Source organism: Ranitomeya imitator, chromosome 2 (genome assembly GCF_032444005.1).
Source record: "Ranitomeya imitator isolate aRanImi1 chromosome 2, aRanImi1.pri, whole genome shotgun sequence".
NCBI classification, from domain to species: Eukaryota; Metazoa; Chordata; class Amphibia; order Anura; family Dendrobatidae; genus Ranitomeya; species Ranitomeya imitator.
The window spans coordinates 364,916,486-364,944,350 of NC_091283.1; the positions used below are offsets into that span (position 1 = coordinate 364,916,486).

The 27,865-nt window shown below is 44.7% G+C and overlaps 1 protein-coding gene across 1 annotated transcript in view; it reads right to left on the reverse strand.

Annotated features, from left to right (window-relative positions):
* Nucleotides 1–6,689: 6,689 nt before the first annotated feature.
* LOC138663898 (zinc finger protein 605-like) overlaps nucleotides 6,690–27,865 on the reverse strand; it is a 75,597-nt gene continuing 54,421 nt past the window's right edge. Inside the window, exon 9 of the mRNA XM_069750270.1 lies at nucleotides 6,690–8,003. Coding sequence (XP_069606371.1) covers nucleotides 7,197–8,003 — 807 coding nt within the window. The 3' untranslated portion in view covers nucleotides 6,690–7,196. The remainder of the gene's footprint in view (nucleotides 8,004–27,865) is intronic.

Below are 27,865 nucleotides of genomic sequence, written 5' to 3' on the forward strand. Positions count from 1 at the left end.
GGAAGTAGCAGGAGGGACATTCATGGAGACAAAGCCACGGGACTGGGGAGGTGAGTTAGCCGACGTCGCTGCATGGAAGATGACACCATGCAGGGTTGCTGGCAGCAGTGTTACAATATTCAATACATGAACTGACTGGCACATCCAAGCTAGTGTGAATAGGTGCATACTAGGAGTAACCACCTGTGAAGGTTCAGAGGGCGCAACATATTTTTTGAGCAAAGACCAGTGAAACACATTATAAATCCAAAAAGTTGGTGTCATAGCAAGGTAGAATGGTACAGGATTGATGACAGCCACAATCTCATAATGACAGATGAACCTGAGACCCAGCTTCCAAAAAGGGACCTTTTAACTTAATGTTCCTTGAGGACAACCACACCAAATCAACACACAGGTCCAAACCCACCAAGCGTCTCAGATGAGCTACACTAATACTTGGAGCCCATCTTCTTCAAATTATTGAGAACCCCTTGACACAGACGTAATAGAATAGAATCCACTAGAGTCCATAGAATGTAAGTCCGCAAGGACAGGGTCCTCTCCCCTCTGTACCAGTCTGTCACTGTAAACCTGTTTACTGTAAACGATATCTATAACCCTGTATGTAACCCCTTTCTCATGTACAGCACCATGGAATTAATGGTGCTATATAAATAAATAATAATAATAATAGATGATGTAAACTGCTCATCTTCAGGTATTCCTGAGGAGCGATTCCTATTGAAAGAGCTGAACTGAGGATGAAACCCATAGGCCCTGAAGAATGGTAACTTACCAATACACTCATGATAACAGTTATTCACTGCAAATTCAGCTAGAGGCAAGTAATTAACCCAATTGTCACGCCGTTCTGTCTGTGTCTGGATTTCGGCGTGACAATGCATATGTTTGCTTTAACCCTTTACTCTTTTCCCCCTAATTTGAGCTGGGATACTGTTGGCTGTTACCTGAATGGAGCCTTCTCAGTTCCCTGCTCTGCTGCGCAGTCGTACATGGGGTTTTAGGTATTTGCCCTGCTGCATACCTTCCTCATGTGCGGTCCCTGGTTGCTGCTGTGAAGCTGTCCGTGGGTTGTGAGGTCATTTGCAGCTGGTGCATGACTTTCTACATGAGTCAGTGCATGCAGTTTCAGTCAGGTGCCCTGAGCCTCAGATCCTGCACTGTTGGTGATGTAATGGTTTCTGTTTGTGCTTAGGGCGTGCGCGGCCACACCTCCCCTGCTTTTATCAGGGTTAAGGTGTGTACTTCAAATGCTGTCCCCAGCCAATTGCTGAGGGGCAGCTCCTATATAAAGTTCCCCTGCCCTATGGGCAGGGCCTGAGCTACACTCACAAAGCTCCTGAACTTTGCAATGTGTGTTTGTGTTCCTGCACCTCTCCTGTTTATGTTTTGGTACCAAAGTCCTTGCCTTGATTCCTGTTTTGTCCTGTTCTGGCGCCTGTCCTGGAGGCAGTATATCCAGGCCCGAATCCTTGATCCTGTACCTGTCTTGTACCTGAACCTGTCTGAACTGTGTCTGCTGTGCCCTCTGCATCTTGAGCCTCACTCCTCCCTGGGTCCAGATGTCTTGCCTGTGTCTTGATGACCTCATGGACACTGATGTCCTGATATCCTGTCTGTTCCCTGATGTCCTCCCTGTGTCCGATATCCTGATGTAACTGATGCCCTGGGCTGCCACGCCAGTGTCCCGAAGTGATGTTTATCCGGTATTCCTGATGTAACCTGATTACCTGGGCTGCCTGTTATGATCTGGTGGCCTAGGAGCAGCATGAGACGTACTCTGGAGAAGGTGGTACCTGTACTGACCGCAAACCTTGAACTTAGCACTGCAACTAGAAGTAGCCGTGGGGAGTACCTAACACTCCCTAGACCCCTCTACACAGCCTAAGAACTAACTTCCCCTAAAGACAGAAACGGGAAAACTATCTTGCCTCAGAGAAAATCCCCAAAGGATAGACAGCCCCCCACAAATATTGACGGTGAGAGGAGAGGGAAATAACATACGCAGACTTGAAATCAGGATTTAGCATAGGAGGCCATACTAGCTAAAAAGAAAGAATAGGACAGAGTACTATGCGGTCAGTATTAAAACACTAGAAAATATCCACCACAGAAAATACAAATCTCCACATCTGACTAAAGACATGGAGGGTATATCTGCATCTCCAGAGACACAGCTTGGCTGCAAAAAATCCTTCACAGACCAAGCTGGACAAGACAAAACATGAAAATGCACAGAACTATAAGGTCCACAGCAGGTGGACAGCAAAAACAAAGCCAGAACTTATCTTTGTTGAAATGAACAGCAAAACAGGAGAGACCAGGTATGGATGTGAATCCTCCAAAAACAATGGACAACTGGCACTGACTAAAGGATAAAGCAGGACTAAATAGCCCAGCCCAAATTGCAAAAAGTGGATACACCTGATAAATGCTGCGATCTAAAGACAGCAGCACTACCACTCATAACCACCGGAGGGAGCCCAAGAGCAGAATTCATAACAGCTGCCACACCAGTGTCCCAGCTGATGACCTGGGCTGCCACGCCAGTGTCCCAGATGTCTGTCCAGTATTCCTGTGTCCTGATGCCCTGCCTGTGTCCTGAGGTCTTTCCTGAGTCCAGATGTCCTGTCTGTACCCTGATGTCTTGCCTGGGTCCTGATGTCATGCCTATGTGTGCCGCGGTGATCCGTTGGTGCCTTGGGGTCCACTGGGTGGTACCCTTCTGAGGTGTGGAATCGGGAGCCTGACATCGTCATGTTTTGTTTATGTACTGTGTGACTTTACTTTAGTAAACTTTTCTTTCTCTATACCTGAAGTTGTGCGGTGTAATATAGTCCTACGTGTCTCTTTCCTTGTCCACATGCTCAGCTGCCACAGAACCCCGGTCTCTGCCCTCCCCTAGTTCGGGTAGGCTGGTTCCCCCTCTGTGGTTTAAAGGGTCCGTATTGCGTCTCCGGGGGACGCGTGCCTCACGCCTTCTGAGGTTGGTCGGCTTGGGGGCGTCTATGGCTGGGCCACATCTGCGGCTGCAGCTGATTGCGACACCAATCCTCCTGATTCTCACACATAAAAAAACACCCAAGATAAGTCTCAGGATTCTGATTTACACGCTCAGTTTTCCCATTAGACTATGGCTGAAAGGTTGAGGAAAACGACAGATGGATCCCCAATCGAGAGCAAAACGCTTTCCAAATATTGGAAATAAATTGCACTCCCTAGTCAGAAATCATATGAACAATAAGGAAATTTGAGCCAAGGTCTTGGCAGCACGGTGGCTCAGTGGTTAGCACTGCAGCCTTGCAGCGCTGGGGTACTGGGTTCAAATCCCACAAAGGACAACATCTGCAAGGAGTTTGTATGTTCTCCCCATGTTTGCGTGTGTTTCCTCTGGGTACTCCGGTTTCCTCCCACACTCCAAAGACATACTGACAGGCAATTTAGATTGTGAGCCCTATTGGGGACAGTGTGTGCAAAACTGTAAAGCGCAGCGGAATATGTTAATGCTATATAAACATAAAAATTATTATTATCGGGTAAGGCGTATAGTGCAATGAAATGAGACATCGTGCTGAACCCATCCACTACCACCAAAATAGCTGTATTACCTGCAGAAATGGGTAAATCAATAATAAAATCTATGATAAATGAGTCCCAGGTCTACTGAAAATTACCAGTGGTTGGAGACACTCAGACGAGCAAGTATGAGTGGTCTTAGAACATGCACACACTACAGGCAACTACATACTCACGAACATTCTGATGTATCCCACACCACCAAAAATGGAGATCTATGGTGGCATAATATCAGGGTATCTAGCTTAGGTCGAATCATGATGTTCACATATCTTTAAGAAGTAGATTCACAGGTACGAACAGTACTTCTTTCTCAAAGTCAGAATTAATAGCATACTTTCTGTAGTATAGGAACCGGTTCACAATTATCTCCATCCCCAGGAAAAAAAGGGATAAGGCACTTAACACTCTTATTTCCCGACCTATAAGTCACAAAAAAAAGTTAAATCTGGCAAAGAATAAAGACCACCTTGCCTGTCTAGGTGTCAGACGCTTAGCAGATTCGAAATGTAACAGATTTTTATGATTAGTGGTTAATATGACTGGATGAACTGCCCTTTCAAAAGCCCATGTAATTGCCAAAAGTTCCCGGTTACCAATGTCATAGTTTTTCTCAGCAGATGATAGTTTCTTAGAGAAATACACACACTGATGCCATTTACTATGAGGCACCCTACGATCATACAGCCCCCACCTCCACTTCAGACATATCAACTTCTACAATAAATGTCTGAGTGTCGTCAAGCTGTGTTAGGATTGGCACAAACGTAAAATATCTTTTCAAGGTATCAAAAGCTTCCTGGGCCAGACTGGTCCAACTGGAAAAGTCCATCCCTTCCCTGGTTATATCCTTCAAAGGTTTGGCCACTACCAAAAGTTTTTGATGAACTCTCTGTAGTAGTCGGTAAAACCCAAAAACATTTTTTAGACTTTTAGATCCTCAGGACGATCCCAATCCAATACAGCCTGGACTATCACCGGATCCATGCGAAAACCGGTGGATAAAAAATAAACCAGAAAAGGGATCTCCTGATAAACCAAGAACATGCATTTCTCTGGTTTGACAAATAATTTATCGTATCTGAATATCTGAAGGACCTGCCTGACATGTACCTGATGTGACTTGAGGTCAGGCGAATAAATCAAAATGTCGTCCAGATAGATCACAATAAACCTACTTGCCAGGAGACTAAAATTGTAATTAACAAAGTGTTGAAAGATGGCAGGATCATTAGTCAACCCAAATGGCATTACAATGTTTTCATAGTGTCCCTCAGGTGTATTGAAGGCTCTCTTCCATTCATCCCCCTCCTTGATGTGAATGAGATTAAAAGCCCCCTGAGATATAGTTAAAAAACCATTTGGCACCCACAATCTGATTAAAGAGGTATGGGATGTGAGGGAGAGGATATGGATCCCAGACCACGATCCGATTGAGTTAGCGAAAGTCTAGGCAAGGGTGTATCCCCTAACTACCGTTGCACCAACAGAACATGTTGCCCACCAAACTGCATGGATTCCATGGTAGACTCTGACCCAGGTTCCCTTGACCCCGGGCCTCCAGCAAATTGGAGTGTCTCTTTATGTCTTTGATGAAGACGGCGGTCATACGGATGGCCAAAGACATGGCTGCATGCATGGAAACCGGAGTCTTATACAGGGCAAAGGCATCCTTTTGCCTTACTGATAACCCATGATAGAACTGGCTACAGAGTGTGAGGTCATTCCACTTAGTATCGGTAGATCACCTCCGAAACTTGGTGTTGTACTCCTCAGCTGGCCAGTCACCCTGCTGAAGCTGACGTAGTGTAGATTCGGCCAGGGAGATGCAGTCAGGGTCATTGTATATGTGACTCGACGACTGAAAAAATTCCTCAACCGTCCATAGCAACTGAGAATAGGTCGGAAGAGAAAATGCCCAGACTGGTGGGTTACCCTGAGGAAGTGAAATTATGATGCTCACCTGTTTCTCCTCAGTTCCTGAGGAGTGAGGACGCAACTTAAAAGTAAAGTTTACAGGCTTCCCTGAAAGCAAGAAACTTGTTATGCCCCCAGAGTATCTGTCAGGCAAAGCAACCTTGGGCTCCACCAGGAGTTGTTTGGCAGTTGCAGTGCCATGAACCAAATGTCTTCGAGTGCTGCAAAACAACCGAGCAAAGATCTGCCACCTCTAGACTGAGCTGCTGCAGATGCCCAGGCAGTGCAGTAATATTATCCATAATGGATCAAAAAATAGTATGGGCCAGTTTTACTGTCACATTTCTGTTGTCAGATTATCAGGGGCTCCTTCCCTATCTCTAATGCTAGGAGCACCCTAGCTATCCCTGCTCTCCTGATTACTTTGGATGATGGGGCCACGTACCTTGCTGAACTCCTGAATCAGCCCTATATCTGTCCCCCCCTCCACCCAGGGAAGTGGGGTGAAGTAGTGTATGTATATACACAAACCAAACAAACAAGGAAGGATGAACATGGATAAATGAAAATACTAAACATACAAATATGCACTCACAGACAACAGAGGGGATCACCAGGTAGACAAGGTAGAGAGACTAAATAGGAGAGGGCGAGGGACTGCACGCAGCCAAAACACATAACAACAGTCACAGATCAACACTCCAAAACACCTCTACCGACTCCTCCACTCCTCACCAGACAGTACAAGACTTAACACTGGCAAGCCAGATTGACACAGGAGAGTATATATAGGAGAAGGGAGTGGCCAATACTGAACAGCAGAGATCCATGTTGGGAAGCTACAGAGACTTCCAGCTGAACAAAGTAACCTCTGCACTGCCAACAGAAACCTGCACGATTTAATATGAAGAAGTGCTTCTGATCAGTGCAGCAGTATATGAAATCAGACACTGCAGTCTCCTGGCCCCTCTCTGTCGCAGTAAGCCCGTGACACCTTTCCAATTATTCCTTTAGAGCTGATTAACTTCAGTTCTGCAGGTGGAGAAGCAAGCTGTAGTTTTATCCATTCTTTGTCTTACTTTGGTGTTGTGCCTGATTTTGTACACCCTCAATGGAGTCCAAACAAGTATTTGTGTGTACCCCATTTTCATTGGAGGAATTACAAAGAAGGAATGGATCATATATGTAAATAGTTATTTGCAATAAAAACATGTTTATTGTTGTAATACAGAGAAAACTTACATGAGTTTATTAAAACATCAATATTGAGCACTGAAAGATACTGTAATAAATAGCAGATCACTGGATTGGAATTAAGAAAGAAGCAGGAGGTGCTTCGTTTGAAATACTCATGTCCATATAGTGAATATATACATATTTAGCAATGTAAAATGTTCAATGAACATGGAATATTGCTCTTTATTTGCTTTTTAGATAACAGATGTCTAATAGTAATTGCATATATTATTATTTCTAATGTAAGTTCTAACTTGCTTTTTGTCTTTTGCTTATTTGTTGTTAATTTGACTGTCTCTGTTATGTGTTTTCTTGTACAGTTTGCCAAAACATATGTAAGATTTTATATACATGTAAGATTTTATTAATGTTCAACAAAATATGGTTTTCAAGTAAAACATGTCTCACCTCCCAGGCATGATAATGGCTTCTCCTCATGTGAGATTTTTGATGCTCAAAATGAATCAATATGTGTGTAAAATATTTCCCACGTTTTGATCATAAAATGGATTCTCCCCTGTGTGAATTCTCTGATGGATAATTAAAACCGATTTCCGATTAAAACATTTTCCACATTCTGAACATATATATGGTTTCTCTCCTGTGTGAGATCTCTGGTGAATAATAAGATATGATTTCTGCTTAAAATGTTTCCCACATTCTAAGCATGAAAAAGGCTTCTCCCCTGTGTGAGTTCTCTGATGTATAACAAGATGTGTTTTATCTGCAAAACATTTCCCACATTCTGAGCATGAAGACGTCTTCTCCCCTCTGTGCATTTTGTGGTGTTTAACTAGATTTGATTTATCTGCAAAACATTTACCACATTCTGAACATGAATATGGTTTCTCCCCTGTGTGAATTCTCTGGTGTATAGCAAGAGTTGATTTTTCTAAAAAACATTTCCCACATTCAGAACATGAATATGGCTTTTTTCCGGTGTGAATTCTCTGGTGTAGAACAAGAGTTGATTTATCTACAATACATTTCCCACATTCTGAACAATAAAAAGGCTTATCCCCTGTGTGTAACTTCTGGTGTCTAAGAAAATGTGATTTATCTCCAAAACGCTTCCCACATTCTGAACATAAATATGGTTTCTCCCCTGTGTGAGTTCTCTGGTGTGTAACAAGAGTTGATTTATTTACAAAACATTTCCTGCATTCTGAACATGAAAATGGTTTCTCCCCTGTGTGAACTCTCTCATGCCTAACAAGCTGCGATGTTTGGTTAAAAGATTTCCCACACTGTGCACAAGAAAATTTTTTCTCCTTAGTGTGAAATTTTTGATCAGTAAAAAAAGACATTTTGAGGGAAAAACGGTTTCCGTATTCTACACTTGTAAATGAATTATTTCCTGTAACAGAAGTTTGATTTTCAATATCTCTGTTGTGACTTTTATTTTTCTCAAAAGTCAGTGATGCATCAGAAGGTATATTCTGTTCAAAAGGATCAAATGATAGATATTTGCTGTGAAGGGATGATGGTATATCTGGAATAATAGTGTACACTTCAGTTAGATCCTGTGTGATATCAGAGTAATCAGATTTAAAAATTGAAGATGTGAGTTGTCCCTGTGATCTACCGGTACAATCATCTGCCAAGAATAAAGATAAATAGTTTTTAATAAAATATCCTTAAAATTATATTTATAGATCATTCCTAAATATCTATAAAATTGTTATTACTTTCTTTTTTAAGGTTTGGCATTTCAAAGATAATTACATGTAAAATGGAAAAGTAAAACTGGCTGTAACAGAGAGCAATTAAATCAGAGGATCTTGGCCACTAACTACTGTACAGTAGACAAAAACTGTGACTGTAGACAATAACAGATCTGCTAAAATGATCCCTCTCCATTCTGTCTTCATCGTCAATAATTTAGTAATTTGTGGTCAAACATCTCTGGGTAATTAGAGTATGTGGTTTAGTAGTTTTGGCAATCCAAACTATTATAGGGGCCAATTTAGACAGAACATCTACTATATAATTGTCTAAGGGTCACTTCCGTCTTTCTGTCTGTCCTTATATCTGTCTGTCACGGATATTCATTGGTCGCGGCCTCTGTCTGTCATGGAAATCCAAGTCGCTGAGTGGTCGTGGCAAAACGCCCACGACCATTGCCACGACCCATCAGCGACGGGCACAGTTCGGTGGCAAAATGGCCGCTCTTTCCTCCCCGCAGTCAGTGCCCGCTCCATACTCCCCCCAGTCAGCCCTCACACAGGGTTAATGCCAGCGTTACCGGAGCGTGGTGTAACACACTCCCGTAACGCAGCTATTAACCCTGTGTGACCAACTTTTTACTATTGATGCTGCCTATGCAGCATCAATAGTAAAAAGATCTAATGTTAAAAATAATAAAAAAAATAAAAAAATCGTTATATACTCACCGTCCGTCGGCCCCTCGGATCCAGAACAGGCCTCTCCCGCTCCTCGAGACGCTCCGGTGACCGGTCCATGCATTGCAATCTCGCGAGATGATGACGTGGCAGTCTCGTGGCAGCATCGGAGCGTGCGAGGAGCGTCGGTAATCACTTCGATCCGGGGGCCAACAGAAGATGAGTATATAACTATTTTTTATTTTAATTCTTTTTTTTTAACAGGGATATGATGCCCACATTGCTGTATACTACGTGGGCTGTGCAATATACTACATGGGCTGTGCAATATACTACGTGGCTGTGCTATATACTACATGGGCTGTGCTATATACTACGTGGGCTGTGCTATACACTACGTGGGCTGTGTTATACACTACATGGCCTGTGTTATACACTACGTGGCCTGTGTTATATACTGCGTGCGTGGGCTGTTATATACTACGTGGCTTTTATATGCTATGTGGGTTGTTATACACTCCATGGGCTGTGCTATATACTACGTGCCTGTGCTATATACTCCGTGGCCTGTGTTATATACTCCGTGGCTGTGCCATATACTCCGTGGGCTGTGCTATATACTCCGTGGGCTGTGCTATATACTACGTGGCTGTGCAATATACTACGTGGCTGTGCAATATACTACGTGGGCTGTTATATACTACATGGCTGTGCTATATAGTACGTGGCCGGCCGCGAACAATCAGCGACAGGCCGGCCGAATCCTGAATATTCAATGTGTTATTCTAAAATCTTCATAAATAAACTACGTACATATTCTAGAATACCCGATGCGTTAGAATTGGGCTACCATCTAGTTTTAACATAATCCACTAAACTGGAGTTGCCCTCATTTATGATGGAACATTGGAGGTACTATGAAATCTGATAAAAAAGTAAAGAAAATGTTAATGCCCTCCATTTCAGGACAGATTGTACAGTAATCTACATTTCTTAGCATTGAAAACAAAATGCAGTTTATAATGTGGAGTAATGCCATAAACCATTTAGAAGCCATGCCACCCCAACTACTGAACATGTGAATAAATTTATACAAAAGCCATCAGCCACACACATTTTACAGATATACAGTGCCTTGCGAAAGTATTCAGCTCCCTGGAACTTTTCAACCTTTTCCCACATATCATGCTTCAAACATAAAGATACCAAATGTAAATTTTTGGTGAAGAATCAACAACTTTTCAGTTTTTGAATTTCCACAAAAATTTAAAATAACCAATACATTTTGTTCAACTTCAGAATTGTGTTCCACTTGTTGTTGATTCTTCACCAAAAATTTACATTTGGTATCTTTATGTTTGAAGCATGATATGTGGGATAAGGTTGAAAAGTTCCAGGGAGCCGAATACTTTTGCAAAGCACTGTATCATGACAGAGGTGTAATGTGTTTATGTATAGTTTATCGCAATCCTTTTGGAGTTAGTAAGATCTTTTATCAAACAAACTGAAAAGTCAGGAAAAAGTGAAAGTCTGCTGTTGTTGTAAATTCACACTTGGCCAAGATTAAAATCATTACCTCAATTTACTCTTGTAATAAAGGTGAATTTTTCCTTTCTGGCCTCTCTAGTCTAACGCTAGGTTCACAATGCGTTAAAGCAGCTCGTTCAACACATGCGTTAAATGGGCTGCGTTAACGCAAGTGCCGACATGATATCGCACTAGCGCAGATAGAGCTAGAAGATGCTCTATCTGCGCTAGCGGTGACGGACCCGGAAATGCTGCAGCCTGCGTCCCAGGGTCCGTCACTCAATGAAGGCACATCGCTAGCGCATGCCCATTTTGGGCGTGCGCTAGCGATGCGCCCGAAATAGAGCTTAATGGCAGCGTTAATGGACTGCGTTACACCGCGTTATGCCGTCTAACGGACTGCTAAAACTAAATGTGAACCCAGTCTAATCTATTTTCAGGCTATTCACAGTATAAAAAAAAAATCAGACCTTTATGTAATAATTACTGTCATTTTTTTTTTATTCTAATTACATTTTAGATGTAAGCTCTTTACAAAACCAATCTAACTCCAACACAAAGTCTTTAGCAGGAGAATTATGACCACTTGATTGTGATATGGCCGGACTATACCACCAATAAAACAGCCACAGCCGGTGACTGAGAAGAATCTGTGACTTCTCTGCATTTAGTGGTTACTACTACATCTGCAAAGAGTTTGAATGTTCTCTCCGTGTTTGCGTGGGTTTCCTCCGGGCACTCCGGTTTCCTCCCACCTTCCAAAGACATACTGATAGGGAATTTAGATTGTGAGCCTCATCGGGGACAGTGATGATAATGTGTGCAAAATGTAAAGCGCTACGGAATATGTTAGCGCTATATAAAAATAAAGATTATTATTACTACTCACCTGTGTAGTCATATGTAGGAATCTCCTCTTTACACCCCTCATCACCAATCACATATGTCTCTATAGTATTAATATGGATCAGATCTTCATCCTGAAACAAATCTTGTAAAAGTCACAGACAGATGGAGAAGTCACATCTACATTCAGCTCTAATCCTGCCATCTCCACAGTTCTCATCACACAAGTATAAAACATATAATACTGGTGGATAAAATAAGACTGAACACAAGACCTTCACAGCCGTCTACACATCGTAGAGGAGATCTCATGACACCTTCTCTCCATCTACCTGATGATCCTGAGGAACATTGGGATCTTCTTGTTCACAGTCCTGTGGACGAAGATGACACGGACATCTCTCTGGTGTTGTCCTCTCACTGGATAGAACTGGAGGAAACGCATACAGGGACTGAATTCATTCTTTACATACAGATAATTATAGGCCATGTGTATTTAGTTCTGTCTATTACCTGGTGATGTGAGGGGCTGAGGAACCTCCATCATGACGTCCTTGTACAGATCCTTGTGTTCTTCTAAATACTCCCACTCCTCCATGGAGAAATAGATTGCGACATCCTGACACCTTATAGGAACCTGACACATACAATGATATTGTCATCCCCCGGCTCCTTTCATAGCTTTACTGTGTAATGTCCCAGCATTCCCAGCAGTGTCACCTCTCCAGTCAACAGCTCAATCATCTTGTAGGTGAGTTCTAGGATCTTCTGGTCATTGATGTCCTCATGTATCAGGGGGTGAGGTGGAGGCCCTACCTCACTAGAGGTCTTCTTCACTACTGTGTAACCCTGGTTATGGAGAGACACATTAATAAATCTCACTACAGACATTCCCAGAGTCCTCACCTCTCCAGTTCTGTCCATCTGTTATTCCCATAGATAAGAATGATGTAATGGGACGTCATCAGAATCTCTCACCTCTCCAGTAAGCCGGAAGAGGATCTCTAGGGTGAGGTGTAATATCCTCTCTGCCATCTTGTCTCTGTCCATATCCATCCTTGATGGGTAAATCAGGAAAATTCTCTTATATAGAAGATCTCCACTGAGACAAAACAATATTGTAGGGACCTGAATAAGAAGATGACTATGTATGTAGCATCATGAAGAATCCAGTGTAATAATACTATTGGAGATAATAAGGAGAAACATGAGGAGATAGTACGAGCAGATGTTGTATTTCAGGATTGTACAGTGACGAAAATAAGCATTTGATACAATGCAAATTTTCCCACCTATAAAGAATGGAGAGGTCTGTAATTTTTATTGTTGGTACACTTCAACTGGGAGACAGAATCTTAAAAAAAAGTCCTGAAAATCAGATTATATGATTATTACATAATTAATTTGCATTTTATTGCATGAAATAAGTATTTGGCACAATAGAAAAACAGAACTTAATATTTGGTACAGAAACCTTTGTTTGCAATTACAGAGGTCAGACGTTTCCTGTACTTCTTGACCAAGACTGTACACACTGCAGCAGGGATTTTGGCCCACTCCACCAAAAAGATGTACTCCAGATCTTTCAGGTTTTGGGGCTGACTGAGCCACGACCCATCTTTGATGTTCTTACTGAGGGAAGGAGATTGTCAGCCCAAATCTCGCAATACATGACCTCATCCATTCTCCCTTCATTGCCCTGTTCCCTTTGAGAAAAACACCCCCAAAGTATGATGTTACCCCTGCCATACTTCACGGTTGGGATGGTGTTCTTGGGGTTATACTTTTCCTTCTTCTTCCTCCAAACCAGGGTGGATAAAAATCAATGTTTTTTTTTTTTAAAAAATAAAAAAAAAATCGGATTTTTTTTTATTTAAATCGGATTTTTTTTTATTTAAATCGGATTTTTTTTATTTAAATCGGATTTTTTTCAATAAACTGCTTTTTGAGGAAAATATTTTACCATCCAAAGGTTCTTCCATCATGAGATAAAGCGGAGTTGTTTAACTCAGTAGAATAAAGGCTGTATATGTGTAACATTCACAATGCCATGCTCTTCCAGAGGTTTCTGTAGGATTAGTGGGCAGTTTCTCTCCTATATTATCACAGACGCTCGCTTTACTTAAGCAGTTCTCAAAACTGAATTTGACTCCGCAGAGGTCCCAGCCTCTTCTTCATGGCAAAAATGTTACAACATGAACAGAGTTGAGAAAAAGACCTTAATCCTATTGTTCTACAAACCTATGAATACAGAATCAACCCCTTCAGTGCCAAGTCCAAGAAGTTAGACAATATGTTTCTGATTGTTTGGAGTGGAATAGATCTGCACAACACAAGAAGAATGTGAATCTAAGTGTGAGGAGGAGGAAGGGCAAGCAGACAAGAAAATGAAAGTGAAACTTTGAGCACAATACTGCAACATAGCCACAGACAGACAAGTCTGGATCTGTTTGTGTGTACGATCTGAGGTTTATTACATTCTTTCCTTATAATGGCAGCAGGCCGTAAAAGAGACCCAGTTTGGGAATATTTTAATGAAGCTCCTTCGCCTATCGGTAAGGCAGGCATGCGTGCAAAATGCAAACGATGCAACAAAGAGATGCAAGGCCTGGTGGCGCGAATGAGGCAACATCATGAGAAGTGCGGTGATGAAGATGACCAAAGAAACACTTCTGAACAGGCAGGATCTTCAGGTTGGTAAACATTTTTATTGAATCCTATTTCTAAAGACTGAACTGTCAAGTGTGAGAAAAATTATATTTCTTATTAATACTGCATGTTACTGTCATTTGGTACAGTTATGAAGAAAAACAAATATTCCTTTTGGGGCTGGGGCAGTGATGTGTTGTGTACAATAAGCAGAAATGGTATAAACAATAAAATAACAGCATTGACTTTTTTTGTTTAGGGGAATTCATGGATTCTGGAAACTATCCACCTCCAAGATCACCATCATCCTGTTCTACAGTTTCAGAGTTATCCATCCAGGATAGTGCTTCATTAGCAGCAGCATCATCATCAGACACCCACAGCCACATATCACCATCACCCAAAAGGAAGACAAAACCTTTACCTCCTGGAACCACCATAGATAGGTTTGTGATAAGAACTAGCAGATTAGAAAGAGTTGATTGATGAAAAAATTGCCCAGTTTATTTATGCAACGAACTCTTCTTTCCGTCTGACTGAGAACCCACATTTCATTAATATGGTTCAGTCACTGAGACCAGGATACAGTCCACCCAGCAGAGCTGATGTTGCAGGGAAACTGCTGGATCAAGTGTATGACAGAGAAATGGAGCAATGTGCAACAGCTCTGGAGGGTAAAATTGTTAACCTAAGTATTGATGGGTGGAGTAATGTCCACAATGATCCTATTGTATGTGCTTGTATAACAACAGAAGAAGGTAAAGTCTTCCTTGCACAAACAACTGATACGTCAGGAAATGCACACACAGCAGAATACTTACAAGAAGTGGCAGTAAAAGCTATAACGACATGTGAACAAAAATTCAAATGTCTAGTACTCAGTTTGGTCACTGACAATGCTGCAAACGTATCCAAGATGAGAAGAGATTTAGAAGAGCAGGGAGGGAATACAAAGCTGCTAATAACATATGGTTGCAGTGCTCATTTGCTGCACCTCTTAGCCAAAGACTTAAGTGTTCCACAAATAAAGGCTAATGTTGTTGAAATTGCTAAATACTTCCGTAATAATCATTTTGCTGCAGCAGCTCTGAAAAGGATGGGTGGAACCAAGCTAACGCTTCCACAAGATGTTAGATGGAACTCTGTGGTGGACTGTTTTGAGCAGTATATCAAAAACTGACTATTCTAATGACACTTTGTGAAGAAAATTGAGATAAAATAGATGGCACTGTCACGGCCAAAATCCTCAACATTGGGCTTAAGAGAAATGTTGAACATATGCTGAGCTTCCTGAAACCCATCTCTCAAGCTTTAAACAAAATACAGAAAAATAGCTGTTTTATTGCGGATGCTGTTGAAATTTGGAAGGAACTGAACTACACATGGACAGAATTAAATTACAAGCAGTAAACAAACGAATGGGACAAGCACTGACTCCAGCTCATTTTTTGGCAAATATTGTAAATATCCAATATCAGGGTCAAAACCTAAGTGCTGAGGAAGAGGAGTTAGCTATGACATGGGTATCCAGCAATCATCCATCTTTAATGCCAACTATAATAAACTTCAGAGCTAAGGGGGAACCATTCAAGAAATATGTTTGCTGAAGATATTTTAAGGAAGGTCAAACCAGTAAACTGGTGGAAGTCACTTAAGAGCTTGGATTTAGAGACTGTTCAAGTAATGATTTCACTTTTAACAGCAGTAGCTTCTTCTGCAGGCGTTGAAAGAATATTCTCTTCCTTTGGACTCATTCATTCTAAATTGAGAAATCGGTTGGGACCCAATAAAGCAGGAAAGCTTGTTTTTCTTTTCCAGATTAGGAATAGGAACAAAGAAGAAGATGATGATGACGACAACGACAAGTGAGCTACAGAGGACAGCAGGGACAGTAGTATTTAAGTTTTTCATGTGTCGGCTGGGCTGACAGTCTAAGTTTCTTATAATATATATATATATTTTGTTTAGCCAAATTAGTTAACAAACATGGATGTTTGTTTAAGCAAATAACTTATGCTGTAATGTTGTTATTGTTTCAGTTGAATAAATCTATTTAAATTGTTATTAAGGTCAGGATTATTTTTCTCCTTCCTAAGTACAACAGAACAGTGGTGTCCAAATATGAATGATTAACCCATTAAACTGGGGAGAAAAAAGTAATATAAAAAGTGATTCTAAAAATCTTCATCTACTTGCATGTTAAAGTAGCAAGAACTAGTTTAAGTAGAAACTTTGATTTAAATCAAGCCTTACTGACTAGTGATTTAAATTGTGATTTAAATCGTGATTTAAATCAGTTAGATTTAAATCAAATCCACCCTGCTCCAAACACAGCGAGTGGATTTGATATCAAAAAGTTCTATTTTTGTCTCATCTGACCACATGACTTTCTCCCATGCCTCTTCTGGATCATCCAGATGGTCAATGGTGAACTTCAAAGGGGCCTCGACATGTGCTGGCATGAGCAGGGGCACCGTGAGTGCCCTGCAGGATTTTAATTCATGATGGCGTAGCGTGTTACTAACTGTAATGTTTGAGACTGTGGTCGCAGCTCTATTCAGGTCATTGACTAGGTCCTCCCATGTAGTTCTGGGCTGATTCCTGACCTTTCTCAGAATCATCCTTACCCCACGTGGCGAGATTTTGCATTGGGCCCCAGATTGAGGAAGATTGACAGCCATCTTGTGTTTCTTCCATTTTCTAATAATTGTGACAACAGTTGTTAACTTCTCACCAAGCTGCTTGCCTATTGTCCTGTAGCCCATCACGATCTTGTGCAGGTCTACAATTTTGTCCCTGGTGTCCTTAGACAGCTCTTTGGTCGTGGCCATGGTGGAGAGGTTGGAGTGCGATTGATTACGTGGAAAGGTGTCTTTTATACAGGTAACGAGTACAAACAAGTGCAATTAATACAGCTAATGAGTGCAGAGTAGGATGGCTACTTAAAGAAAACCTAATAGGTCTGTGAGAGCGAGAATTCTTGCTGGTTGGTAGGTGATCAAATAATTATTTCATGCAATAACGTGCAAATTAATTAGGTAAAATTCAAAGCTAGTTCACACAATAACATCACTCATCTTGTCACCACGTGTTGTTTTGATAGGTCATCGAGGCGCCTGCCATGGGTGACACACTAGTACACCTGCACACCTAAGTTTCACAAGAAGCTAATAGGTAGCGTTATTGTATTTTGGCATACACAGGGTAACACGAGCAGCCTATACTTTACCATCTTTTCAGTCAGCCATTAATAAGTATCAACTACTGAGGACTCTCAAGTTTGATTATTTTTATATCTACTGGATAACACGGTACAAAGATATATTCTTGATTATTTTTCATTTTATCTGAAGCAGAAAGAGATGGGGGACTCCATCCCATGGACACATCTCAATATATCACCATGACAGCCGAGGCCTAATAATGGGGTCAGTAAGAATATAAAGTGAAGAAAATATCAACTAAAACCCAGCTCCATTGTCTAATAAGATATATAGTTCTACTGCTGGGATAACCTGTCCCCAGAATGTCTCCATTACATCTACAGCTCCCCCCGCAGATAACAGCCCCTCATACATCTATAGCACCGACCCCGGGGCCACATCTCCAGCCCTGGGAAACTGATCCAGGAGGTCGGTGCTGTGTCCCCGGGGTCATCTGTATCTGCACCAGGAGTGGGGGAAGGGTGGAGTTATTTATTAGGAGATGGGTGGGGGAGGGGAATGGACAAAACCACTATGATTCTCAGAAAGTGTCAATAAAAGCACCAAAAATAGTCTCAGCACTGAAGGGGTTACTGCCCCCCACACCCAGTAATGGGGAATCCCAAGCACCTACCTCCACCTGCAGAGCAACAACCCCACATATATGGCTGTTCTGGGCACACAGGACCTGTGATGAGGTCACAGGAGGGGAGGAGTCAGGGGTCACATGATCAGGGGCCTCAGTGTATGCAGGACTCTGCTGTGCTGGTTGTCATGGTGCTGGATGAGGGGAAGTTTCTGTGTGGGGTCAGGAGGGGTTTACAGTGTGGATGTAGCAGAGCTGTGTGTGTACGAGGTGTACGGAGCAGAGCCGTGTGTGTATGAGGTGTTCGGAGCGGAGCCGGGTTTGTACAGAGCGGAGCCGTGTGTGTACGAGGTGTATGGAGCAGAGCCGTGTGTGTACGAGGTGTACGGAGCGGAGCCGTGTGTGTACGAGGTGTACGGAGCGGAGCCGTGTGTGTACGAGGTGTACGGAGCGGAGCTGCGTGTGTACGAAGCAGAGCCGTGTGTGTACGAGGTGTACGGAGCGGAACCTCGTGTGTACGGAGCGGAGCCGTGTGTGTACGAGGTGTACGGAGCGGAGCCGTGTGTGTACGAGGTGTACGGAGCGGAACCTCGTGTGTACGAGGTGTACGGAGTGGAGCCGTGTGTGTACGAGGTGTACGGAGCGGAGCCGTGTGTGTACGAAGCAGAGCCGTGTGTGTACGAGATGTACGGAGCGGAGCTGTGTGTGTACGAGGTGTACGGAGCGGAACTTCGTGTGTATGAGGTGTACAGAGCGGAGCCGTGTGTGTATGAGGTGTACAGAGCGGAGCCGTGAGTGTATGAGGTGTACAGAGCAGAGCCGTGTGTGTATAAGGTGTACGGAGCAGAGCCGTATGTGTATGAGGTGTACGGAGCGGAGCCGTGTGTGTATGAGGTGTATGGAGCGGAGCCATGTGTACGAGGTGTACGGAGCGGAGCCGTGTGTGTATGAGGTGTGCAGAGCGGAGGTGTGCAGAGCGGAGCTGTGTGTGTACGAGGTGTACAGAGCGGAGCCGTGTGTGTATGAGGTGTATGGAGCGGAGCCGTGTGTACAGAGCGGAGCCGTGTATGAGGTGTATGGAGCGGAGCCGCGTATGTACGGAGCCGAGCCGCGTGCATACGGAATGTACCTAATCAAAGCCCCCTATGTACGGAGTGTAAGGAGCGGAGCCGTGTGTGTATGAGGTGTACAGAGCGGAGCCGTGTGTGTATGAGGTGTATGGAGTGGAGCCGTGTGTGTATGAGGTGTATGGAGCGGAGCCGTGTGTACAAGGTGTACAGAGCGGAGCCGTGTGTGTATGAGGTGTACAGAGCAGAGCCGTGTGTGTATGAGGTGTACGGAGCGGAGCCGTGTGTGTATGAGGTGTATGGAGCGGAGCCGTGTGTACGAGGTGTACGGAGCGGAGCCGTGTGTGTATGAGGTGTACAGAGCAGAGCCGTGTGTGTATGAGGTGTACAGAGCAGAGCCGTGTGTGTATGAGGTGTACAGAGCAGAGCCGTGTGTGTATGAGGTGTACAGAGCAGAGCCTTGTGTGTATGAGGTGTACGGAGCGGAGCCGTGTGTGTATGAGGTGTATGGAGCGGAGCCATGTGTACGAGGTGTACGGAGCGGAGCCGTGTGTGTATGAGGTGTACAGAGCAGAGCCGTGTGTGTACGACGTGTACGGAGCAGAGCCGTGTGTGTACGAGGTGTACGGAGCGGAGCCGTGTGTGTACGAGGTGTACGGAGCGGAGCCATGTGTACGAGGTGTACGGAGCAGAGCCGTGTGTGTACGAGGTGTACGGAGCAGAGCCGTGTGTGTACGAGGTGTACGGAGCGGAGACATGTGTACGAGGTGTACGGAGCAGAGCTGTGTGTGTACAAGGTGTACGGAGCGGAGCCATGTGTACGAGGTGTACGGAGCAGAGCCGTGTGTGTACAAGGTGTACGGAGCGGAGCCGTGTGTGTACGAGGTGTACGGAGCGGAGCCGTGTGTGTACGAGGTGTACGGAGAGGAGCTGCGTGTGTACGAAGCAGAGCCGTGTGTGTACGAGGTGTACGGAGCGGAACCTCGTGTGTACGGAGCGGAGCCGTGTGTGTACGAGGTGTACGGAGCGGAGCCGTGTGTGTACGAGGTGTACGGAGCGGAGCTGCGTGTGTACGAAGCAGAGCCGTGTGTGTACGAGGTGTACGGAGCGGAGCTGTGTGTGTACGAGGTGTACGGAGCGGAACCTCGTGTGTACGAGGTGTACGGAGCGGAGCCGTGTGTGTACGAGGTGTACGGAGCGGAGCCGTGTGTGTGCGAAGCAGAGCCGTGTGTATACGAGATGTACGGAGCGGAGCTGTGTGTGTACGAGGTGTACGGAGCGGAACTTCGTGTGTATGAGGTGTACAGATCGGAGCCGTGTGTGTACGAGGTGTACGGAGCGGAGCTGTGTGTGTACGAGGTGTACGGAGCGGAACCTCGTGTGTACGAGGTGTACGGATCGGAGCCATTTGTGTACAAGGTGTACAGAGCAGAGCCGTGTGTGTATGAGGTGTACAGAGCGGAGCCGTGTGTGTATGAGGTGTACAGAGCGGAGCCGTGTGTGTATGAGGTGTATGGAGTGGAGCCGTGTGTGTATGAGGTGTATGGAGCGGAGCCGTGTGTACAAGGTGTACAGAGCGGAGCCGTGTGTGTATGAGGTGTACAGAGCAGAGCCGTGTGTGTATGAGGTGTACGGAGCGGAGCCGTGTGTGTATGAGGTGTATGGAGCGGAGCCGTGTGTACGAGGTGTACGGAGCGGAGCCGTGTGTGTATGAGGTGTACAGAGCAGAGCCGTGTGTGTATGAGGTGTACAGAGCAGAGCCGTGTGTGTATGAGGTGTACAGAGCAGAGCCGTGTGTGTATGAGGTGTACAGAGCAGAGCCGTATGTGTATGAGGTGTACGGAGCGGAGCCGTGTGTGTATGAGGTGTATGGAGCGGAGCCATGTGTACGAGGTGTACGGAGCGGAGCCGTGTGTGTATGAGGTGTACAGAGCAGAGCCGTGTGTGTATGAGGTGTACAGAGCGGAGCCGTGTGTGTATGAGGTGTGCAGAGCGGAGGTGTGCAGAGCGGAGCTGTGTGTGTATGAGGTGTATGGAGCGGAGCCGTGTGTACAGAGCGGAGCCGTGTATGAGGTGTATGGAGCGGAGCCGCGTATGTACGGAGCCGAGCCGCGTGCGTACGGAATGTACCTAATCAAAGCCCCCTATGTACGGAGTGTAAGGAGCGGAGCCGTGTGTGTATGAGGTGTACAGAGCGGAGCCGTGTGTGTATGAGGTGTATGGAGTGGAGCCGTGTGTGTATGAGGTGTATGGAGCGGAGCCGTGTGTACAAGGTGTACAGAGCGGAGCCGTGTGTGTATGAGGTGTACAGAGCAGAGCCGTGTGTGTATGAGGTGTACGGAGCGGAGCCGTGTGTGTATGAGGTGTATGGAGCGGAGCCGTGTGTACGAGGTGTACGGAGCGGAGCCGTGTGTGTATGAGGTGTACAGAGCAGAGCCGTGTGTGTATGAGGTGTGCAGAGCAGAGCCTTGTGTGTATGAGGTGTACGGAGCGGAGCCGTGTGTGTATGAGGTGTATGGAGCGGAGCCATGTGTACGAGGTGTACGGAGCGGAGCCGTGTGTGTATGAGGTGTACAGAGCAGAGCCGTGTGTGTATGAGGTGTGCAGAGCGGAGCTGTGTGTGTACGAGGTGTACAGAGCGGAGCCGTGTGTGTATGAGGTGTATGGAGCGGAGCCGTGTGTACAGAGCGGAGCCGTGTATGAGGTGTATGGAGCGGAGCCGCGTATGTACGGAGCCGAGCCGCGTGCGTACGGAATGTACCTAATCAAAGCCGCTTATGTACGGAGTGTAAGGAGCGGAGCCGTGTATGAAGGGGAGCTTCCGTGTACGGAGCTGAGCCGCGTGTGTGTACGTTGTGTATGGAGTGGAACTACGTGTATGTAGTGCACATAGGGAAGAGAGCCGTGTGTGCGTTCAATGTGCATGGATCATGTACGTAAGGAGAGGATCTGTTAGTATATAAACTCCACGTTCAGTATTTTACCTTAGTATTTGTAAGATAAAACCGGGAGTGGGTGATAAATACAGAAGTGGTGACTGTTTTGACCTCGCAGCCCCATTTTTCTATTCTGAATGTAGGCTGTCGCTCTCGGTGTTATAGAGTTATAGAAGTTGCTCACGTTTTATTACTTACGCTGAGTTTCTATTTTTTAGAGCGCTAGAAGGCTTTTAAGGTTGTCCACTGCTTTTTCCATTGATGACCCTTCCTTAGGTCATGTACCCGAGAGTGTAATGAGTAAGCAGCCTCAGTAAGGAGGACGGGGGGTTGTGGGTTGTGACGCGCTGCTGGTGTCTTCTCACTTCAACGTGTGTTCCTAAACTGAAGCTGCTGAATCTTCCCGGGTGCATGGACCTGCGGCCGCTGACAGGCAGGAGATAGTATCAGAGCATGCCCAAACTGCGCGCACTGCCTCCACAGCTCAAACCTCAGCCTCCTTTGGAATCACTGCCTGGGATAGACATACTGATGTAGTATAACTACTTTGTTTCTTCTTGCTGTCTTGCCATGGTGAGTGATGTGACATAAAACTGTCTTCCTAAACCTCACTTTTTGTAGCACAATTTTGTTGTTGTTTTTCACTTAGTTTTATGCTTTATTCACAGCTGTTTCGTTTTAGCTAATGGTTGCAAAACATTGATTTAACCCTGCTGTTCTGTTCATATTGGCTATACACTTGACCTATTAGGCTATGGGCACACATTGTGGATTTGCTTGCGGATCCGCAGCGGATTGGTCGCGTTTTACACCTGTTCCTCAATAGGAATCCGCAGGTGTAAAACCACAGGTGAAATCCGCACAAAAAAATGCAGGAAATCTTTTTAAAAAAACGGTGCGGAAAAATCCGCACACGAATCCGCAACGTGGGTACATAGCCTTAAAGTCTGTTCATTTTGACATTTAGCTACCCTAAATACCAATTTCATTATTTAACTGTATGTGAACATGGTTGGCCAAAAACAAATGAAAAATTGAAATCAAAACCTTCAGTATGTTTTATTTTCAGGCTTACTTTTTCATTACTGTGCCCACCATCAGGGCCGTATTTAAAGTTTCTGCTGCCCTAGGCACTTTTAGTGCTGCCTCCCCCATTGGTGAGTATGACACTATCGGTATAGACTTTGGCAAGAATCGCTGATGTGAAAGTCGCCTTTTGCAGAAGATCGGGCAGTTTTTCTGCATCTGCCGCGTAACAGAGCACTTACGGCAACACTGCGTTTGGCCTCATTCATTCCCCATGGGATTTGTGGCACTTGCCGTGATTTGGCAAATGTGGTACCATACCTCCCAACTTTTGAAGAAGGGAAAGAGGTATAAAGGTTGCGGTGCACGTAGTGCGCTGCGGCAAATTTTAGGCCACGCCTCTGACCACACCAATTTCACAACTAGTCACACCCATATCCATGTCCCAACCACACCCATTTAGCACTGCTGATCACACTGTTTCATATACAATAATTATAAACAAAAATAAATATGGCCACACAGTGCTCCATACTGTATAATGGCCACACATATTGCTCCATACTGTATAATGACCCCACATGATGCTTCATACTGTATAATGACCCCACATGATGCTCCATACTGTATAATGACCCCACATGATGCTCAATACTGTATAATGGCCACACATGATGCTCTATACTGTATAATGGCCACACATGATGCTCAATACTGTATAATGGCCCCACATGATGCTTCATACTGTATAATGACCCCACATGATGCTCCATACTGTATAATGACCCCACATGATGTTCAATACTGTATAATGCCCCCCTCCCATCTTGTATGCGTGGCTCATCTCCTTCCTATCGCATATGCATGGCTCATATTCCCCCCCTCCTCCTGTATGCATGGCTCATATTTCCCCCCCCCCCTCCTGTATGCATGGCTCATGTTCCCCCCCTCCTGTATGATGGCTCATATCCCCCCTCCTGTATGCCCCCCTCCTGTATGCATGACTCATAATTCCCTCCTGTATGCATGGCTCATATTCCACCCCCCCTCCTGTATGCATGGCTCATATCCCCCCCCTCCTGTATGCATGGCTCTTATTCCCCCCTCCTGTATGATGGCTCATATCCCCCCTCCTGTATGCATGGCTCATAATCCCCCCGTATGCATGGCTCATAATCCCCCCCTCCTGTATGCATGGCTCATAATTCCCCCCCACACACCTCCTGTATGCATGGCTGATATTCCACCACCGTCCCCCTCCTGTATGCATGGCTCATATCCCCCCCCCACCTGTATGATGGCTCATATCCCCCCTCCTGTATGCATGGCTCATAATCCCCCCCTGTATGCATGGCTCATAATCCCCTCCTGTATGCATGGCTCATATTCCACCCCCCCCCCTCTCCTGTATGCATGGCTCATAATCTCCCCCTCCTGAATGCATGGCTCATAATTCCCCCCTGTATGCATGGCTCATATCCCCCCCTCCTGTATGCATGGCTCATAGTTCCTCCCCTGTATGCATGGCTGAGGCTCATATCCCCCCCTTCTGCATGCATGGCTCATAATTCCCCCCCACCTCTTGTATGCATGGCTCATAATCCCCCCCAAATGCATGGCTCATCTGTCCCCCCCCCCCGCTCTTTCTCCCATGGCTCTGCTCCGGGCTCCCCATCCTCTTTCTTCCCCCCCCCCTCTCCTCGTCCCTCATACTCACCTGTCCCACACAGCGCGGCCGCGCCGACATCCCTCTGGCTCTGTCCCGACTCCCGGCGCAGCACCTTCTTCCTGAGTGAGCGGTCACGTGGTACCGCTCATTAAGGTCATGAATATGCTCATATTCATGACCTTAATGACCAGTACCACGTAACCGCTCACTCAGGACGCGCTACAGATGCTGACACCAGGAATCGTTGGAGCAGGGTGAGTATCGTCTTCAAGGAGGGTAGGTGGGAGGCAGGCAGGGGGGTGGGCGGGGGATTTGGGGCGGTCGGTCGGGAGGTGACCCAGGACTTAAAAAAAAAAAAAAAAACCTTGCTCAGGTCCGGCCCCCCCCCCCCCCCCCCCTGTCCTAGGCACGTGCCCTCAAGTGCCTAGTGGCAAATACGGCCCTGCCCACCATTGTAAGTTTTTTTCATTTTGGCTACAGCTTCCCCAGTTGGTACAATGTAAAAAAGATGTATAATGTCACATTCTGTCCTCATAATCCATACATCAAGTCTGAAATTATCATTATTTATTTATATAGCACCATTAAATCCATGGTGCTGTACATGAGAAGGGGTTACATACAAATTACAGATATCACTTACAGTAAGCAAACTAACAATGACAGACTGATACAGAGGGGCGAGGACCCTGAAATGACTCTCCTCCCCTGATTCTTTTCAGGAGTTTCCCCAGATCTTTTTCCTGTGTATACCTGAGTGTTTAGAGCGTATGAACTGCTGCTGTCACAAAGTGTCCATATCTTGATGCCGTACTTTGCCGGCTTACTCGATATATAGTGTTAGAACGGACACCTTCCTTGGAATGCCACAAGTTGATCAGCCACAGGGACACTTTCACAAGTATTGTATAATTTTGGAAGAATCTCTATCCATTTATCCCAAACTTCTCTAATTTCGGCTTGGTATTAGAGAATTATCTGATGTTAGCAGAGGACAATTTTCCGGGATAGGCAGAAGGCTGCAGGTTCCAAATTACATTTTTGTTTATAGACTGAGTTGCTTGCATCGGACTAGTTGTCTGGGTATCGTGCCTCATCAGATTCAACTTCAAAATCAGAACTCTCGTAATCACTTTTTCCCCGCCACTCATGTGGTCCTCATCTTCGGGCACGTTCTCCAGTTGGATATCTTCTTCAGAATCGGTTAGTCAATGGACGTCTTCACTACATTTTTATCCAACTTTCAAAATAATGGACACCCAACTTTCATGGGATAATATCAGCGTTGTGGAATATAACACTATATAAAGAAACCATAATAATAATCAAATCTCAGCAAACACTAACCAGTGTAGCAACAATAAGAGCTTATATACTACAGCGAAACAGACCTGCAGAGACCTGTACTCAAAGCCCATCCATCTGCAGTAACTTGCACATGTTGGAGAAACAGATAAACAATAGTAGATGCAATAAATAATCCATAATGATATTTTAAATAGTTTATATGACTGGTGAGAGATCTGTATAACACACAATATTAACCTGAACAGTACATATCTAACAATCATTATTTCATACAAAAACATAAAAAACAACAACACTCATAATTACAACACCTTACCCATAAACAAACTTGCCTAACCACGATTTGCAGATGCTCAATAAATAATCTGCAGCTTCACAAACTTTTTTTTCAGGTCCAATAGACCTGAACAGTACAGGAGGGTTAAAGGAGTACTTCGAAAATTTTCTTTTGAGCAGCTCATAGCTATGCAGTCTCATTACAGTATCTTGATTCCCTGTTTTTCCTGCAGGACAGGCTCTCCACCCAGATTGAAAGTTTTGGTGAGTAGCATAGCTATAGTATTAGTAGAACTGTAATACATTCAGTTATCAGTGGTTTGTTCAGGAGTCTACACTATCACTGTATTTACCTATACAGAAAACAGGGTATTTGAACAAACACACAGCTTCGGACAGCAATAGCCATGATTAGAAGACCTGCTGTGGGAGAAGCTGATACTAAAGGTGACAATTTTTCAAGATTCATAACCGCACCTCTTCGGGAGCCGAGTTACATTGGGAGAGAGGTAAGCATATAATTGCTGTATAAAAATCAGTGTTGGAGAAAGACGGTTTGTATGTTAGGAGTTAACCCTAGAATGTAGCTATTTCAATCAGGGTATGGGCAGGCACTTGTGGCCAAGCTCCATGAAAACCAGCTGTACACTATGAAAGATGAAAGCTCTCATTGCAGGAGTATGGCAACAGGTAGAAAAAGTAAGTTAGTTGCAAACTTGCTTATTTTCATGCTAACTAATTATAGAGGCACAGAAGCAGCCATCTGCAGACCGGACATAACTGCAAGAGAAGTATGCTGCCTTCCAGGTGCGATGATCAAGGATGTGACCCATAGGATACCAAAGCTCTTCAGCTCCAAGGACGTCCACCCATTTCTTCTGATACATGTTGGCACCAATGACACGGCAAGGAAGGACCTACCGACAATCTGCAAGGACTTTGAAGAGTTGGGGAAGAAAGTAAAGGAACTGGATGCACAGGTAGTTTTTTCTTCTATCCTTCCAGTAGACGGGCATGGCACCAGGAGATGGAACAGGATCCTTGATGCAAACAACTGGCTAAGACGATGGTGCAGACAACAAGGATTCGGATTCCTGGACCACGGTGTGAATTACTTGTACGATGGACTCCTCGCCAGAGACGGACTACACCTCAACAAACCTGGGAAACACACATTCGCCAGAAGACTCGCTACACTCATCAGGAGGGCGTTAAACTAGAGGAAGAGGGGACGGGAAGAAAAACATTAGACTTGAACAAAGAAGACCCAGGAAAACATACACAGAAGGGAGGTAAGAACATTTCTAAAACAATCCACAGCGAGGAGATTGGAACAAAACAAAATCCTCTAAACTGCATGCTCGCAAACGCCAGAAGCCTGACAAACAAGATGGAAGAACTAGAAGCAGAAATATCTACAGGTAACTTTGACATAGTGGGAATAACCGAGACATGGTTAGATGAAAGCTATGACTGGGCAGTTAACTTACAGGGTTACAGTCTGTTTAGAAAGGATCGTAAAAATCGGAGAGGAGGAGGGGTTTGTCTCTATGTAAAGTCTTGTCTAAAGTCCACTTTAAGGGAGGATATTAGCGAAGGAAATGAGGATGTCGAGTCCATATGGGTCGAAATTCATGGAGGGAAAAATGGTAACAAAATTCTCATTGGGGTCTGTTACAAACCCCCAAATATAACAGA